Raw genomic sequence first — 17,293 nt, 5'->3', positions numbered from 1 at the left:
AAAAACTACATACTGGGGTAATGGCAACACTGCACTGATTCAAAGTCAGTTATAAAAATCTGCTTATTGATAAACATGAGGTTAAATTGTGGCAGTACATGAAATCTGCTATTCTATCATTTTTAAAGGATTGTAAACATCCTGCATCAGTCAAAGCCATGAAATGTTTTGCCTGGAGTGTGAATGAAGTGTGATGAGTGTACCCGAGGAGAGGGGCACCTCGGTCAGGTCGTAAATCTCTTCAGCCGAGTCTTTATCTTTCTTCTTCTTCTTCTCCTCTACGGGTCGAAGGAGCGAGAGCTCCTCAGGGCGACGGATGTCTGTGGAGATAACAGAGAGCAGAGGGTTTGTGAAAATCATTAGTTTTGTTACTGAAGAACTGTAAGTGATTTATGCAGCCCTCTTTCACTCTCTACTTCCAACTTTTTTATCCTTCCCCTAGTTTTGTTTGATTCAGCTGATTAGTTCACCAGGTAAAAGCTTAAAACTGACTCCATGGTGCAATAGTAGGATGTTTGACTTCAGATCAGAAGGTTGTCTGTTCAAATTACATCAGAGTCGGTATGTGTCTTCAGGATCTGTCATCTCCTTATGTTCAAATGTGGGGATTATTCATGTAGGATCCACACTGTGGGTTTGTTGACTGTTGACCTCATCATTTCACACAGGACATCTGTGCAAGGTGAGCAGGTTTTAATGGTATATGACCCTTCATCTCCAAGTTAATCAGGGTTATGATGTTGGACTGTTACAAAAAAGTGACTTCTGATTCACTGGACTGTTAATTGTATTCTCCTGGAAATCCTGTATGTCCATAAAACTGGAGATGAGTGTCTGTTGTAGTAAAATTACATCTGAATCACTGAACAATTAATTTATTAAACTGATAGTTGAACTGACTTACATAACATACACTTCTATTCATTTAATCTCTCCCACCAGTGTTTGGTTTGTCGGCTGATGAGTCGACTGGTTAGTAGTATAAAACAGACTCTGTGGCGCAACGGTAGCGCGTCTGACTCCAGATCAGAAGGTTGCGTGTTCAAATCACGTCAGGGTCAATATGGGAAGCTCTGTCCTTTATGTTGAACTCTGTGGTGCTCAACAGAGGAAATTATACATATAGTATCTACAAACACAGTCATACATATGATATCAACAAACATTAACCAGCTGATCAATGAACCAACTGCTGCTCTCAGACACTATGACGTTACAGTGGTGTGTCTCCATCCTCATTACATGATTGTTATTTCTATATCACTTCAGGATCAGTCATTTTGCTTCCAGATCAGTACTTAACTGATGTGCTGAAACTATTGCACTTTAGATTTCCAAACTGTCATTGCATCTCAAAAATGATTTAAGCAGCCGTTTTTCTCTCTCTACTTCCACCTCCAAGTTTATAAAGGATGTAATGTTGCACTGATGACAAACACAAAATGTTTTTATCCTTCACCTTAGTTTTTATTTTATGAGCTGATTAGTCGACTTTTTAAAGGTTCAAAACAGACTCTGTGGCGCAACGGTAGCGCGTCTGACTCCAGATCAGAAGGTTGCGTGTTCAAATCACGTCAGGGTCAATATGGGAAACTCTGTCCTTTATCGTGAACTCTGTGGTACTCAACACAGGAAATCATACATATATTATCTACAAACACAGTCATACATATGATATCGACAAACATTAACCAGCTGATTAGTGAATCAACTGCTGCTGTCCAACGCTGTGAACTAATAGTAGTGTCTCTTGCACTCAATTGGTTTTCATATCACTTGTTTTTGGAGCCTGTCCTCCCAAGAAAAATAACAGAGATACTAAACACGACGCGATGTCTCACTTTGCTTCTAAATCCAGACATCACAAATGGACAAAAAAATTTACAAATGAAGCCTGAGTTTTTTTTTCCTCCCTGTGAATTTTATTCTATTTTTTCTCAGTAAGCCCGTACATTAAAACAGCATTGATGCTGACTTCTACTGGGAGGGCCAGATTCCTGGATGGGCAAGCCTGGCCCCCATGGCCTGGCCATAACACCGGGACTGCGAATAAGTTGTAAATTTCAATGCCGAAAACAACCTATTGTTACATTGTTAGAAGGTTAAAAACAGACTCTGTGGCGCAACGGTAGCGCGTCTGACTCCAGATCAGAAGGTTGCGTGTTCAAATCACGTCAGGGTCAATATGAGAGCCTTTGCCCTTTATGTTGAACTCTGTGGTGCTCAACCATGGAAAACATACAGATGTTATCAATAAACCTTAACCAGCCGATCAGTGAACCAGCTCCTGCTGTCTGACACTGTGAAATAATAGTAGTGCCTCTTGCACTTGATTAGATGGTTGTGGTTTCATATCACTTTTTTAGAGCCTGTCCTACGAAGACAAATGACCCTATATTTCGTAAGTTCAGACGCAAAAAATGAACTATTGTTACATTTGAGTGACAGATGCCATCTAGTGGTCGTAGTAATTATGACCTGGAGAAGTGACAAAGTTTAGATGACGTCTATATAAGGTGACTTTGTTGTTATGAGGAGACGGGTTGGGTTGATGGCTAGATGGTGGAAAAAAGTGGACTTAGCTGCAGCAGACCACAGTTCACTTTCCGTCTCCAACTGACAGTCAGGACTTTTAAAAAAAAACCTGTAACATGGTGTTTACTGTTGCCATACCGACAAAGGTTTCCCAACTTTAAGAAATTAGTAACAACGTTTCAAGTGAACATTTTGACACAAACCATGATCTTTCTCAAACCCTAACCAAGTGGTTTTTGTGCCTAAACCTAACCAGACCTTAACCACAACATTGTCACATCATAAAACATCATTATTTTCTAAGTGATTCGTAGGGGTTTTGGAAAGTGGCATATTACGATCCAATGGGTCGTTCTGGAGTGCAGGTACAAACGACATATGCGGTCGTGTAATTTGGAGGACTTGTTTTTTTATTATGCTACGTGCAATTGTCCAGTTCTTCTGGGATCAGTCTGCTACAGTACTGATACAGTCATTGTACTGCGCTTTTAAGAACTATGAAAATCTACCTGCCTGCTTCTTCCACCAAGACAACCTGCACAAAACAATATTAATCAGAAAATAGACAAAGAAAAAAATGGTTATGTTTGTCCTTTCCGCTAGTTCTTGGTTTGTAAACTGATTATTTGACTGATTAGTAGCTTAAAGCAGACTCTGTGGCGCAACGGTAGCGCGTCTGACTCCAGATCAGAAGGTTGCGTGTTCAAATCACGTCAGGGTCAACATGGGAGGCGCTGTCCTTTATCGTGAACTCTGCTACTCAACTGAGGAAGACATACATATAATATTGACAAACATTACTCAGCTCCTGCTGTCTGATGCTGTGAACTAATAGTAGTGCCTCTTGCACTTGATTAGATGGTTGTTTTTTCATATCACTTTTTTAGAGCCTGTCCTACGAAGACAAATGACCCTATATTTCGTAAGTTCAGTCGCCAAAAATGAACTATTGTTACATTTGAGTGACAGATGCCATCTAGTGGTCGTAGTAATTATGACCTGGAGAAGTGACACAGTTTAGATGGGTTGATGGCTAGATGGTGGGAAAAAGTGGACTTAGCTGCAGCAGACCACAGTTCACTTCCCGTTTCCAACTGACAGTCAGGACTTTAAAAAAAAAAAACTGTAACATGATGTTTACTGTTGCCATGACAACAAAGGTTTCCTAACTTTAAGAAAGTAGTAACAACGTTTCAAGTGAACATTTTGACACAAACCATGATCTTTCTCAAACCCTAACCAAGTGGTTTTTGTGCCTAAACCTAACCAGACCTTAACCACAACATCGTCACATCATAAAACATCATTATTTTTTAAGTGATTCGTAGGGGCTTTGGAAAGTAGCATATTACGCTCCAATGGGTCGTTCTGGAGTGCAGGTACAAATGATCTATGCGGTTGTGTAATTTGGAGGATTTGTTGTTTTTTTATTATGCTACGTGCAATTGTCCAGTTCTTCTGGGATCAGTCTGCTACAGTACTGATACAGTCATTGTACTGCGCTTTTAAGAACTATGAAAATCTACCTGCCTGCTTCTTCCACCAAGACAACATGTACAAAACAATATTCGTCAGAAAATAGACAAAGAAAAAAATGGTTCTGTTTGTCCTTTCTGCTAGTTCTTGGTTTGTAAACTGATTATTTGACTGATTAGTAGCTTCAAGCAGACTCTGTGGCGCAAGGGTAGCGCGTCTGACTCCAGATCAGAAGGTTGCGTGTTGAAATCATGTCAGGGTCAATATGAGAGCCTTTGCCCTTTATGTTGAACTCTGTGGTGCTCAACAGAGGAAATCATACATATAGTGTCTACAAACACAGTCATACATATGATATCGACAAACATTAACCAGCTGATCAATGAACTAACTGCTGCTCTCACACACTATGACGTTACAGTGGTGTGTCTCCTTCCTCATTAGATGATTGTCATTTCTATATCAGCTCAAGATCAGTAATTTTGCTTTCAGATCGGTACTGTCATAGCATTTCAAAGGTGATTTAAGCAGCCCTCTTTTACTCTCTACTTCCATCTCCAACTTTATAAACGTTGTAATGTTGCACAGATGACAAACCAAAAATGTTTTTATTCTCCCCTTAGCTTTTGTTTTGTCAGCTGATTATTTGACTTTTTAAAGGGTTAAAACAGACTCTGTGGCGCAATGGTAGCGCGTCTGACTCCAGATCAGAAGGTTGCGTGTTCAAATCACGTCAGGGTCAAATTTTAAGCTTTGTAACATGTATTAAATGTCTTGTTGCACTTACAAGCAACAACTTTGTCTATATGTGCTACTGTGTAGTTCTTCTGGGATCAGCCTGCTACATTCATTGCACAGTGCTTTTAAAAAGTATAAGAATCTACCTACAAACTCTTCCACCAAGACAACCTGGGCAAAAATGTTTCATTTCAAAATAGATATGGTGAAAATATTTTATCCTTTCCGCTAGTTTTCAGTTTGTCAGCTAATTGATTGATTAGTTGCTGTTGCTGTGGACTCTGTGGCGCAACGGTAGCGCGTCTGACTCCAGATCAGAAGGTTGCGTGTTCAAATCACGTCAGGGTCAATATGAGAGGCTCTGTCCCTCTTGTTGAACTCTGTGGTGCTCAACCATGGAAATCATACAGATGTTATCAACAAACCTTAACCAGCCGATCAGTGAACCAGCTCCTGCTGTCTGACACTGTGAACTAATAGTAGTGCCTCTTGCACTTGATTAGATGGTTGTGGTTTCATATCATCAATTTATTTTTGTCCTTTACACTTGTTCTTGGTTTGTCAGCTGATTATTTGACTGATTAGTAGCTTCAAACAGACTCTGTGGCGCAACGGTAGCGCGTCTGACTCCAGATCAGAAGGTTGCGTGTTCAAATCACGTCAGGGTCAATATGGGAAGCTCTGTCCTTTATCGTGAACTCTGCCACTCAACTGAGGAAGACATACATATAATATTGACAAACATTAACCAGCTCCTGCTGTCTGACACTGTGAACTAATAGTAGTGCCTCTTGCACTTGATTAGATGGTTGTGGTTTCATATCACTTTTTTTGAGCCTGTCCTACGAAGACAAATGACCCTATATTTCGTAAGTTCAGTCGCCAAAAATGAACTATTGTTACATTTGAGTGACAGATGCCATCTAGTGGTCGTAGTAATTATGACCTGGAGAAGTGACACAGTTTAGATGACGTCTATATAAGGTGACTTCCTTATTACAAGGATGCGGGTTGGGTTGATGGCTAGATGTTGGCACAAAGTGGACTCAGCTGCAGCAGACCACAGTTCACTTCCCGTTTCCAACTGACAGGACTTTTTAAAAAAAAACAAAACAAACTGTAACATGATGTTTACTGTTGCCATGACCACAAAGGTTTCCTAACTTTAAGAAAGTAGTAACAACATTTTAAGTGAACATTTTAACGCAAATCACGATCTTTCCGAAACCCTAACCAAGTGGTTTTTGTGCCTAAACCTAACCAGACCTTAACCACAACATTGTCACATCATAAAACATCATTATTTTCTAAGTGATTCGTAGGGGCTTTGGAAAGTAGCATATTACGCTCCAATGGGTCGTTCTGGAGTGCAGGTACAAATGACCTATGCGGTTGTGTAATTTGGAGGATTTGTTGTTTTTTTATTATGCTACGTGCAATTGTCCAGTTCTTCTGGGATCAGTCTGCTACAGTGCTGATACAGTCATTGTACTGCGCTTTTAAGAACTATGAAAATCTACCTGCCTGCTTCTTCCACCAAGACAACATGCACAAAACAATATTCGTCAGAAAATAGACAAAGAAAAAAATGGTTATTTTTGTCCTTTCCGCTAGTTCTTGGTTTGTCAACTGATTATTTGACTGATTAGCAGCTTTAAACAGACTCTGTGGCGCAACGGTAGCGCGTCTGACTCCAGATCAGAAGGTTGCGTGTTCAAATCACGTCAGGGTCAACATGGGAAGCTCTGTCCTTTATCGTGAACTCTGTGGTGCTCAACACAGGAAATCACACATACGATATCGACAAACATTAACCAGCTGATCAGTGAATCAACTGCTGCTGTCCAACGCTGTGAACTAATAGTAGTGTCTCTTGCACTCAATTAGATGGTTGTCATATCACTTGTTTTTGGAGCCTGTCCTCCCAAGAAAAATAACAGAGATACTAAACACGACGCGATGTCTCCCTTTGCTTCTAAATCCAGACATCACAAATGGACAAAAAAATGTACAAATGAAGCCTGAGTTTTTTTTTCCTCCCTGTGAATTTTATTCTATTTTTTCTCAGTAAGCCCGTACATTAAAACAGCATTGATGCTGACTTCTACTGGGAGGGCCAGATTCCTGGATGGGCAAGCCTGGCCCCCATGGCCTGGCCATAACGCCGGGACTGCCTATAGGTTGTAAATTTCAATGCCAAAAACAACCTATTGTTACAAGGTTTAAAACAGACTCTGTGGCGCAACGGTAGCGCGTCTGACTCCAGATCAGAAGGTTGCGTGTTCAAATCACGTCAGGGTCAAAATTGAAGCTTTGCAACGTGTATTAAATGTGTTGTTGCACTTACAAACAACAACTTTGTCTGTATGTGCTGTTGTCTAGTTCTTCTAGGACCAGCCAGCTGCAGTACTGGTGCATTCACTGCACAATGCCTCTAAAAACTATAACAATCTACCTGCAAACTCTTCCACCAAGACAACCTGGGCAAAAAATGTTTCATTTCAAAAAAGACCTGTTCTATCCCTATCCTATTGACAAACATTAACCAGCTGCTGCTGTCCACCGCTGTGAACAAATAGTTGTGTCTCTTGCACTTGATTAGATGGTTGTGTTTTCATATCATTTTTTAGAGCCTGTCCTCTCAAGAAAAATGACCCTTTAGGTCATAAAGTCAGATCGGAAAGTTGCGTGTTCAAATCACGTCAGGGTCAAAATTTAAGTTTTGCAACATGTGTTGTTGTACTCACAAGAAAAAACTTTGTCTTTTTGTGATGCTGTCTAGTTCTTCTGGTAACTGCTGCCTTACTGATACACTCACTGCACAGTGCTTCTAAAATCTATAACAATCTACCTGCAAAAATTACAAAATAGATATGGTGAAAATGTTTTTATCCTTTCCTCTAGTTTTCAATTTGTCAGCTAATTACCTGACAATTTAGTGCTGTGACAGACTCTGTGGTGCAACGGTAGCGAGTCTGACTCCAGATCGGAACATCAGAACAGCGTCATGGATTTATCAATACACAGCACAGTTAGGCTACTGATATTTCAGAGTCATGGTCGGGGCCACAGAATCTAACTTGCACAAACCTCAGTGAGGAAAAAGATCAATAAGTGAGGCAGACTAGATGAATATATTCAACTAAACAACCCCTTTTCCCCTGCACTCTCTGTACTACTAGGGGATGGAAAGTTAACAAGGGGAATGCATTTTGGTCATTTTGCTAACAAGGGGGATGGCATCCCCCCTAAAATTGCTTACTGCTAATACAGTCATGTGTGTTGAAGAATTATGAAAATCTACCTCCCTCCCTCTTCCACCAAGACAACCTGCGCAAAACAATATTAATTGGAAAATATAAATAGAAAAAATGTATTCCTTCCTCTAGTTCTTGGTCTGTCAGCTGATTATTTGACTAATTAGCAGCTTACAACAGACTCTGTGGCGCAACGGTAGCCCGTCTGACTCCAGATCAGAAGGTTGTGTGTTCAAATCACGTCAGGGTCAATAGGGGAAGCTCTGTCCTTTATGTTGAACTCTGTGGTGCAGAACAGGGGAAATTATACAGATAGTATCTACAAACCCTGATCAGTGAACCAACTGCTGCTGTCAGACACTATGACATTACAGTGGTGTGTCTTGCTCCTCATTAGACGATTTTGGTTTTATATCACTTCAGGATCAGTAATTTTGCTTTCAGATCAGTACTGAACTGATGTGCTGAAATTATTGCACTTTACAATTCCAAACTGTCATAGCATTTCAAAAGTGATTTAAGCAGCCGTCTTTTACTCTCCACTTCCACCTCCAACTTTATAAACGTTGTAATGTTGCACTGATGACAAACACAAAATGTTTTTATTCACCCCTTAGTTTTTGTTATGTCAGCTGATTAGTCAACTTTTTAAAGGGTTAAAACAGACTCTGTGGCGCAACGGTAGCGCGTCTGACTCCAGATCAGAAGGTTGCGTGTTCAAATCACGTCAGGGTCAAAATTTAAGCTTTGCAACATGTGTTGTTGTACTCACAAGAAAAAACTTTGTCTTTTTGTGATGCTGTCTAGTTCTTCTGGTAACTGCTGCCTTACTGATACACTCACTGCACAGTGCTTCTAAAATCTATAACAATCTATCTGCAAACTCTTCCACCAAGACAACCTGTGAAAAAAATGATTCAATATCAACATCTTTTACTTCAAATTGGTATTAAACTGTTGTGCTGAAACTACTGCACTTTACGTGCAAATTGGCATAGCATTTGAAAGATTTTTTTACCCCCCTTTTGTTTCTTTCAGCTGATTAGTTGAGTAGTAAGACTTAAAACAGACTCTGTGGTGCAACGGTCTGACTCCAGATCAGAAGGTTGCATGTTCAAATCACATCAGGGTCAATATTTAAGCTTTCCTGTGTGTAGTAAACACGATGCTGCTCTGTTGCGCTTGCGAGTAATAACTGTGTGTAGCCTGTACTGTATTATATTCTGTGCAAATGTCTGTCTTCTGAGATCAGCCAGTACAGATAAAAACATTGCAGAGTGGCTTTCAAAAACTACCTGTCTACTTATTCCACCACAGCCTGTGCAAAAATAGATAAACAATATTCTTCCCTGGTTTGTTAGCTGATCAGTTGACTAGATAAAGGCTTAAAGGGGATTCTGTGGTGCTACAGTAGCACGTCTGAATGCAGCTCAAAAGGTTGCATGTTCAAATCACATCAGGGTCAATATGTATCTTCATGAACTCTTATCTCAATATGTTTGCTCTTGAGCAGCTGTCAGTAGTCAAAGCTGTCTCAGAATCTCATACATCACTGATCTACATCAGTTCAAGCAACTCCGTCCTCGGTCAGTGTCACAAACACATTAACTGAATCTGATAAATGCATTTTACTCGCTGCTGCTGTTTGAAACACTGCACATTCAAATCATTTCACGGTTGATACGTTTCTTCATGACTTGCAATCTCATTATGTTTAATGTTGTAATTGTGCCTATAGGATCACACTGTGGAGTTATAATAAATATTTTGCAGGCACATACTGTATAGATGTGAAAAACTCAAAACAGACTCTGTGGTGCAGCGGTAGCGTGTCTGACTCCAGATCAGAAGGTTGTGTATTCAGATCACATCAGGGTCAATATGTTTGTTTCTCAGGGAACGTCTGGACTCTCTGGTGCTCAACAGGAGAAATCATACATTTAATATCTACAAACAAACTGATCAGTGAACCAATTCATGATGTGGCGCAGTAGTATTGTGTCTTGTTCCTCATTAGACAGCTGTGTGTTCATGTCGGGGTCTCAGTGAGTATTTTTCATGTATCAGAGAGACACATAATCACAGGAGAGAAATGTCTCTTTCCTGTAAGGCTGTTATTTCCAGTAATTATCTTCCTGTTAAGACTGAAAACCCTGGAAACCATTATTATAAATCCACTGTGAATAAAAGTCTGGTCAAATGCCATGCTTGTTACACTGTTTTTAATTTTTAATATTCAGGACTTGTCTTTTATTCTACTCTCCAGTTTAAATGTTTCCTTTGTTTTCATGCACAAAGGGATTTAACAGAGGTTTATCCTCATGTGTAAGTTCCTCCTCTATGTGTTTGAAATACCTGCTGCATCGTAACTTTGATACAAATCTGAGCTTTCTTAATCTGTTTTTCGGCTCCCTCTAAGCTGCTTTTCTACTGACGGATTTCATTATTTCGTCTCTGCTTGCTGCTTTTCAAAACCTTTCCAGTCTGCTGTCACCTCCTGGGGATTTCTGGTGAGGGATTGAGACCAAGAAGTGCCAAAATTAGACTAAATGAAAGCACGAAACAGATGGTGAAGGTCTTCTTTCCTGGCAATGGTGTTGGTTGTTACAGCCAATTAGACTGCAACATATTAATGAGACACTTTTACACGTCTCGAAGAATAATTAGGTTGTGAACAGTTATTGCGGTGTGACTACTGACAACCAGCAAGAAGACAGAGGAGGAGAGGAGTGATAGATACTGAGGATGGAAATTATGGTGGACGTTGTGGATGGAAGACTGACTTGGATTATTTACTTTGATTAAAAAAATAGAGTTAATGTCTCTTTATCACAAATTATAGGATGCATATGAATAGATTCATAGGATGCATCAATGTATGTGGTGTCAAAGTGGTTTGAGATATTTTAAGAGACAGTTTTAAGTTTGAATGTCTTGTGTTTTTTACATTTTTGTCGGTTTTGGTGGACAGAGTGAGGCAAAAAGAAAGGAAGAAAGAAAGAAGCAAAAAGGGAAAGATGGAAGAAAAGGAAGGGAGAAAGAAGGAAAGAGAATGAAAGACAAAAAAAAGAATGAAGGAAGGGAGAAAGTAAATGAAGAAAAGAAAGAAACAAGGTCAGAAAGAAATAAAGGACAGAAGGAAGGAAAGAAGGAATGAGATAAAAAGAGGAGAAAGAAAGAAATATGGAAGGAAACATAATACAAGAAGGAAGGAAAGAAGTAAGAACAGAAAAAAAGAAAGAAAGACAGAAAGAAAGAAAGAAAGAAAGAAAGAAAGAAAGAAAGAAAGAAAGAAAGAAAGAAAGAAAGACTCACTGAGCATTCTGCAGATGCCCATCACGGTCTGGAAGACGGGGTTGGAGAAGCAGGCCCGGAGCCGCAGAGTGATGCCGTTGGGGAGGCCCAGTTTCAGGGGCTTGTGTTGGGGCATGAAGAGCAGCCGAGCGTCGGCGTGGATGCCGTATTTCTCCAGAGTCCAGGATGTCCGCAGCAGCCACCGCTGCTTCTGATCCCACCATAGCGCATGATCCGACCAGTCCCGCTTCATCTCTGCAGAAGTCAGACACAAAACACTTCACTTCACTAAAAACTCACAGTTGACATCCATTAGATTAACTTCAGGTGATGATGCGTCATTTTAGTTGTCTTAGTTATTGTCCAGACATGTTGTCACATCAAGAACCCAAAGTGGCCTCTAATTCGCGCGCGTAAAGTGACAATTAACTGACAATTAGCTTGGAAAAAATATGACCAATTTACCTCAAGTACCACAAGGCTTGTGACCTCTAGTGGACCAGTAGGTCTCTGTTGCGCACTGTCTGACTCCAGGTCAGAAACTTGATGGTTAAACAAGACTGCTTCTTCATGATCAAAAGGGAGTTATGTACATAGTATCCACATTGTAGGCTATTCCACACGTGACCTCTATGTTAGATATCATGTTTATATTCATGACACTTAATAAATATTCGGTTAAAACAAACCTTATGTTGGTAATCAATTAACTCCATCCGTGAACTTGATCCTCATATCAAGTCTCAGACCATTAAGATCCAACTGATGTTTTACCGTATTATACCAAATATGGAGGCACTCTGAGACTAATTTACCACCAACAATGTTTGATCCTTCTAGATATACCAGTGCAGCACCGGTATGAGACTCTGTGGCGCAACGGTAGCGCGTCTGACTCCAGATCAGAAGGTTGCGTGTTCAAATCACGTCAGGGTCAACTTGTTTGCCTCCCAGTGATCCATTAAATAGCACATTTTAATAGAAATGGAGTAAGGACATGGATCATCTGACCATGCTCGTCAAAATCCGGAAACTTTCAAGCCTCTGAAAAGTGACTTGCGAAAAACTGGACAAACCCTTTGTGGTTTAAGAATACTTGATCATCAAATGTCATAATTTCAAAATTCATGATCATCACTTTGCTAATGAGGCTGATTTTCTTAATTCCTATGATTGATCCATTTTGGAGATCAAAGCTTTCTTCACCTGATGACAGCAGAGTTGAGTACAAAGCACATAAAGAGGTGTATTTAAGTGCCAAGTGGAAATGTTTAATGGTCAAAAGCTGCATAACTTAGTATGGTGATCCTGTTTCACTGGGTAAAAGAATCAAATAGCATATTCCAACATAAGATACATAAGAGACAAATATTCTTCTGACAAGTAAAATGAACAATTAGGGGAAAAAAATACTATAAGTTTAAAATAATTGGTTAAAGGAGATAAAAGTAAATACATATTTGACTGTGTTTTTTTTATTTGGCTTGTATATAAATCTTTAAACCATGAACAATTCTGATTCCTCTATGGGCAGTCTTAGCTAATAAGTTATACCAGCATTTAATTTAAAAAATAAAGCACAATCAGACACTTTTGTTTGTCTTGTTCTCATCAAGACAATCAAAAGTATCAGTTGTATAACAGTCAGAGTGATGTGCAAGCAAAATAAGGAGAAGATAGTCATCTGTATGAAAGGTGCTGGACAAATATAGTTTGATTGATTGACCGATAGAGAGGTGTGGTCTAAAGGCACATGATGATGGTTATTGCTTGGTATGAAAAGGTATAAAAGCTCATTTCAACTAAAAATAATATTTACTCTGACCAAACAGACAAGTGCATAATGTTACACAGGTTTATATTAAGGTTACAAGACACATTCTTAATACATGACTCATGATGATTTAAAGCTCATCATAAATTCCTGTTGCTCACTATTAAGAAATCATCAAGTCACTATGAATTTATGTGATCACTTAATTCTTCATGGATCATCAATCAGTGTTATATAGTATTTAGTTAAATATAGAAAAGGGAATTCGATGAGCCTGAGAGCAGAACGGTATCTATTCTTGTAGAAATATGAAGCTGTTTGAAGCTTTATCAATCATTACTGGTATGTATTAAATCATAGTGAGTCATGCATTAGTTCTGCATTACTTAAACATGTGTTTTGCAACTTTAATATAAAGTGATACTTGTTCCCCTATGCAAATTTGTCCATGCGAAGCTATTTTTAGTCTGCGCAGTGAAACTGACTGACAAACTGACGGAGCTTTATTTGAGACAAACCGAAGCAGACAGACAGTGACCTACGTGTCTTCTCCACCAGCTTGAGGATGACCCCTCCTATGTGGAGGTCAGAGGTCACGCTGACGGTGACAGATGGGGCATCGGGCCCCAGGTCCTCCACAATGACTGACAGGTCCCACGCCGCCATACTGGGAGAAAGAGAGGAAGAGAGAGAAATGCAGGAGACGAGTCTGACAGAGTAGAGTTGAGTTGACAGATACCGAGACAGAAGTATAAAGCAGAAGAGACAAAAATGGGGAAAGTGAAAGAATCAAGGAGATTTAGTTTCATTGTTATATAATTGGATATCACGTGTTGTTATGAAATCCTGCTCTGAATCAAAGTGAGTGAATTAACTAAAATACTCTTTAAAAGATCTATTATGTGTTACAAATGTATATTTTTTATGTTTAGTAGAAATATATGAACAAGACTTAATCCTGTAACAGTTAGGGAGTTATTTATTGATGCAAATTAATAAAACATTTTGGTCCAAACAATAGACAAAAAGTCATATATACAATAAACCCATACCACCCTTACATACTGTTCATGTTCTGACCCTTCACAGTATCGCCTCATAATTAGTCTCAATACCACATTTCTGAACCACAAATCTATTTTTCATTCATAAATACCTCATTTGTCATTAACAAATGGGTGATTAATCCTTAATTAAGCTTTCAGGGAGCAGAGATGGTGGATTTTTTTTTAGCTATGTCAAGGTCCTGTGTTACATAAAGCAGGAAAATATAAAAGCCAGAATAATTTCAGTGAATGTTATTGAATGTAAAGAATGCAACAACATTTTTGAATGTCAAGTTTTTGTTTTTTATTTTTCTATATAAATATGAGTCAAATTGAACCCAGAACACTTTAAGATGTGTATCAGCTGCACAAAAATGAATATAAAAAATATTTTTTTATATAAAAATTATTTTTTTATATTCTGGGTCACTTTAGGAAAAGTCATAAAATGTAGAGCTAAAAGGAAGGTGTTTAGGGTGTTTTTACTGCTCTTAAATGGGTAAAATTTGACTTGACAGTATTTAAGGGTTAAGTTACTCCTCCTTTTGATTTAACATCACATTAATATAACCACCAACATTATCACTTCAACACTGAGATGAAAATTGCTCAGATGTATCACTAACTCATTCAGTGTGTCAGGTTTTTTCTTCTTATCTATATATAGTATATCCTGAGTGAGCATAATCCTGCACTTTTATGTGCTCACATTAAATCTGAGTTCAAGATGTGTCACCTACATGCAGGATTTGTGATACTGTAAGCCTGTCGTGGTCAAATATGCCACTTACTTCAGTAAACATACAATGAGACTTTTCAATGATAAAGCAGATGTCATTTTAAGAATTTATGAAGTATAAGTTTTCTGTGGAAAGAATTTTATCAGATACAATTAATCCAGAAGCAGAGTATTTTTAAATATGTCCTGAGGAGATTGTTAAAAAAACCTTCTAATACAAAAACATCACAGTTTCTTTACATTAAATTGCATATTTAGGTAGAAAAAAAAGGTTTGAAAGATGTTTTGTGTAAAATACAGCGGAGTTAGACATATTTACAATTAAAGATCCTGCATTCAAAATGTTACATAACTAAAAGCACATAAGTATTAGCAGTAAAATGTATGTAAAGTGCCAAAAGTACTCATTTTGCATAAAAAAGTTACACATGTATTATTATCTATGTATTATGTTAAGCAGCATGTTGATTGAGGTGGAGCTAATTTTAAGTCACATACTGTTTGGTAGATGTACACTATAGCAATGAATTATATTTCATTAAAAAAAGTCATGTGAAAAGCTGCAATTCATCTGCTTTAACAGTAAAATTTAAAAAAAAAAACATCTGCAATGGAAGAATTTGATGGATCTACAAAAAACACACAAAAACAGAAAGTTAGAAAAACCTGCTTCAGTTTTCCAGGACATTTAAGATATTAAACGAGACAAGAAAGACTACAGGACATGCCAATCAACTGCAAGAAGTAAAACATTAACCCACTGTTCAATATCACATGACACTGTGTAACACTGACACACACACACACACACACACACACTGGATGGCTGAGTTTATTCCAGCAACATGTCCAGTGATGAGCGCTTCCTGTTCCTGCCTTGAACTATCACCATGGACGCACACTTCCGCTTTCTGACCCGCCCAAGGTGAGATGTTCATCCAGTGCCAATACACTACAGTCACCTACTGCATGTGTGTAAATATGTGAGAAAACTTATATTAAAAGTCGTCACATTTGTGAATCATTGTGATCAAAATCAAGTGTTTCCTCCACTTGTTTAAATTTTCAAGGACTAATATCGCAGACAAAGACAATGACACACAGATGTACTGCCTCTACCCATCTTCAAGCCTAAACGTTTATTATCTGTTTTTGAATATATATTCTGATATGTGACCTATTAACCTCTTATATTATATTGTCTAAAGTGTATATTTAACACAGAAGCCCTTCATACGTACACACCCTGACCTGTGTCTCTCTCTGTCCTCATGCCTTTTCCCTTTCTCTCATGCTGTCACCCACCCACACACACACACACCAACAACCAAACACACTTTTAAAGACAATACCGTCAGTCTCCTTTGTCCAGGGTTTTGGGAAATGGATGCTGGGGGGCTCCTGTTCTTCTGTCAGATCTCTGAAGAAGTTTCACAGGTTTTCTGTAAAATGTGGTAGCAATATCGCCTTCCTGGGGCTGGGCGGGTTGTGGTCTGTAGTTGCTGTGTCTGTGTTGCTTGTGTCACTTGTCGAGAAATGGTTTGTTCCTCCTTTTAGCAGTTTCCGCCTAGCGGAAATGGTTTTTTTTACATTTTGACTGACAGGCCCTATGTGTGATGCATATTAGGCAATGTGTCAATGTGTGTCATGCAGCATATGTAGGAAATGAGATATAAACAGTTATGAGATATTAAATGGACAGAAAACACAAATTATCACTCTCCTCCCTTTGTGGCTCCCTTTGTGAACTCCACGCACACACACACACACACACAATAGATTAGTGAAACTGTGTGTCACAAGATCAGCAATGAGTAGTTTTAGGGTGTGTGTTATGGGTTCAATTTCTTATGTTTTGATAAAGAATCTGAATTTTAGAAGCAGCTATTGTAGGTTTTGTTGGACTGTGAGATATAAACTTTGAGAGACAATAACTTGATAATTTCCAGAAACACAAGGTCTCCTGTCTGTGGAACAAATCCAGATTATCTTGCTGACATTACAGATTAACCCTGGTTAACACTGGTTGGCTTTGGGACACATATTCCAGCCTTCAAATCATGATCTAACCTTTCTTAAACTACAAACTCGTCCAACGTTACTGGCACTCAGTTATGCTATTGCTGGGAGGTGACAAAACCATAGAATACAACCTTTGTATAGCCTATTGCTGGTAGGCTGTTTGGGGCTTTCCCATAAAAAATCCCCCATAATATTATATAAATTCACTTTGTAATTAGAGACAGGTCTCTCCCAAGTCCATATCCACGTCTTCACCACGTTACACCAAGTCACAGCTTTTTAATTTTACCACTTTGTTTGGCAACGTGTGCCCATATCTCGCAATCCCAGTATTTCCGACAGTATTTGAAGTAGGCGTTGGCTTGTGGCCGTTGGTTTCGGCTATACCATGTCATCTGAGTCGGGGTTTACA

The 17,293-nt window shown here is 38.8% G+C and overlaps 1 protein-coding gene and 13 non-coding genes across 17 annotated transcripts in view; 13 read left to right on the top strand and 1 right to left on the bottom strand.

The window, feature by feature from the left end:
- fermt3b (FERM domain containing kindlin 3b) overlaps window positions 1–17,293 on the bottom strand; it is a 25,151-nt gene extending 7,858 nt beyond the window's left edge. Inside the window, exons 1-4 of one of the 4 annotated variants that reach the window (XM_042418902.1) lie at window positions 16,212–17,293; window positions 13,617–13,783; window positions 11,322–11,555; window positions 204–320 (exon numbers count right to left, since the gene is read on the bottom strand). In XM_042418902.1, the coding sequence (XP_042274836.1) occupies window positions 204–320; window positions 11,322–11,555; window positions 13,617–13,740 (475 nt within the window). In that variant the 5' untranslated portion in view covers window positions 13,741–13,783; window positions 16,212–17,293. Of the gene's footprint in view, window positions 1–203; window positions 321–11,321; window positions 11,556–11,765; window positions 11,863–11,989; window positions 12,081–13,616; window positions 13,784–16,211 lie in introns of those variants that run through there. The other 3 variants (XM_042418904.1, XM_042418905.1, XM_042418906.1) reach the window with 3 other exon arrangements.
- On the top strand, window positions 990–1,061 carry trnaw-cca. The gene has a single exon. It is a non-coding gene; the product is annotated as a tRNA-Trp (tRNA).
- On the top strand, window positions 1,512–1,583 carry trnaw-cca. The gene has a single exon. It is a non-coding gene; the product is annotated as a tRNA-Trp (tRNA).
- Window positions 2,112–2,183, top strand: trnaw-cca. Its single transcript has one exon. It is a non-coding gene; the product is annotated as a tRNA-Trp (tRNA).
- trnaw-cca lies at window positions 3,186–3,257 on the top strand. The gene has a single exon. It is a non-coding gene; the product is annotated as a tRNA-Trp (tRNA).
- trnaw-cca lies at window positions 4,203–4,274 on the top strand. The gene has a single exon. It is a non-coding gene; the product is annotated as a tRNA-Trp (tRNA).
- Window positions 4,682–4,753, top strand: trnaw-cca. The gene has a single exon. It is a non-coding gene; the product is annotated as a tRNA-Trp (tRNA).
- Window positions 5,027–5,098, top strand: trnaw-cca. The gene has a single exon. It is a non-coding gene; the product is annotated as a tRNA-Trp (tRNA).
- Window positions 5,347–5,418, top strand: trnaw-cca. Its single transcript has one exon. It is a non-coding gene; the product is annotated as a tRNA-Trp (tRNA).
- On the top strand, window positions 6,411–6,482 carry trnaw-cca. Its single transcript has one exon. It is a non-coding gene; the product is annotated as a tRNA-Trp (tRNA).
- On the top strand, window positions 6,980–7,051 carry trnaw-cca. Its single transcript has one exon. It is a non-coding gene; the product is annotated as a tRNA-Trp (tRNA).
- On the top strand, window positions 8,186–8,257 carry trnaw-cca. Its single transcript has one exon. It is a non-coding gene; the product is annotated as a tRNA-Trp (tRNA).
- On the top strand, window positions 8,671–8,742 carry trnaw-cca. Its single transcript has one exon. It is a non-coding gene; the product is annotated as a tRNA-Trp (tRNA).
- On the top strand, window positions 12,166–12,237 carry trnaw-cca. The gene has a single exon. It is a non-coding gene; the product is annotated as a tRNA-Trp (tRNA).

Source organism: Thunnus maccoyii, chromosome 8 (assembly GCF_910596095.1).
Source record: "Thunnus maccoyii chromosome 8, fThuMac1.1, whole genome shotgun sequence".
NCBI classification, from domain to species: domain Eukaryota; kingdom Metazoa; phylum Chordata; class Actinopteri; order Scombriformes; family Scombridae; genus Thunnus; species Thunnus maccoyii.
Note: the sequence above shows the minus strand (reverse complement) of the source record. Positions and strands in the feature narration are given on the sequence as shown.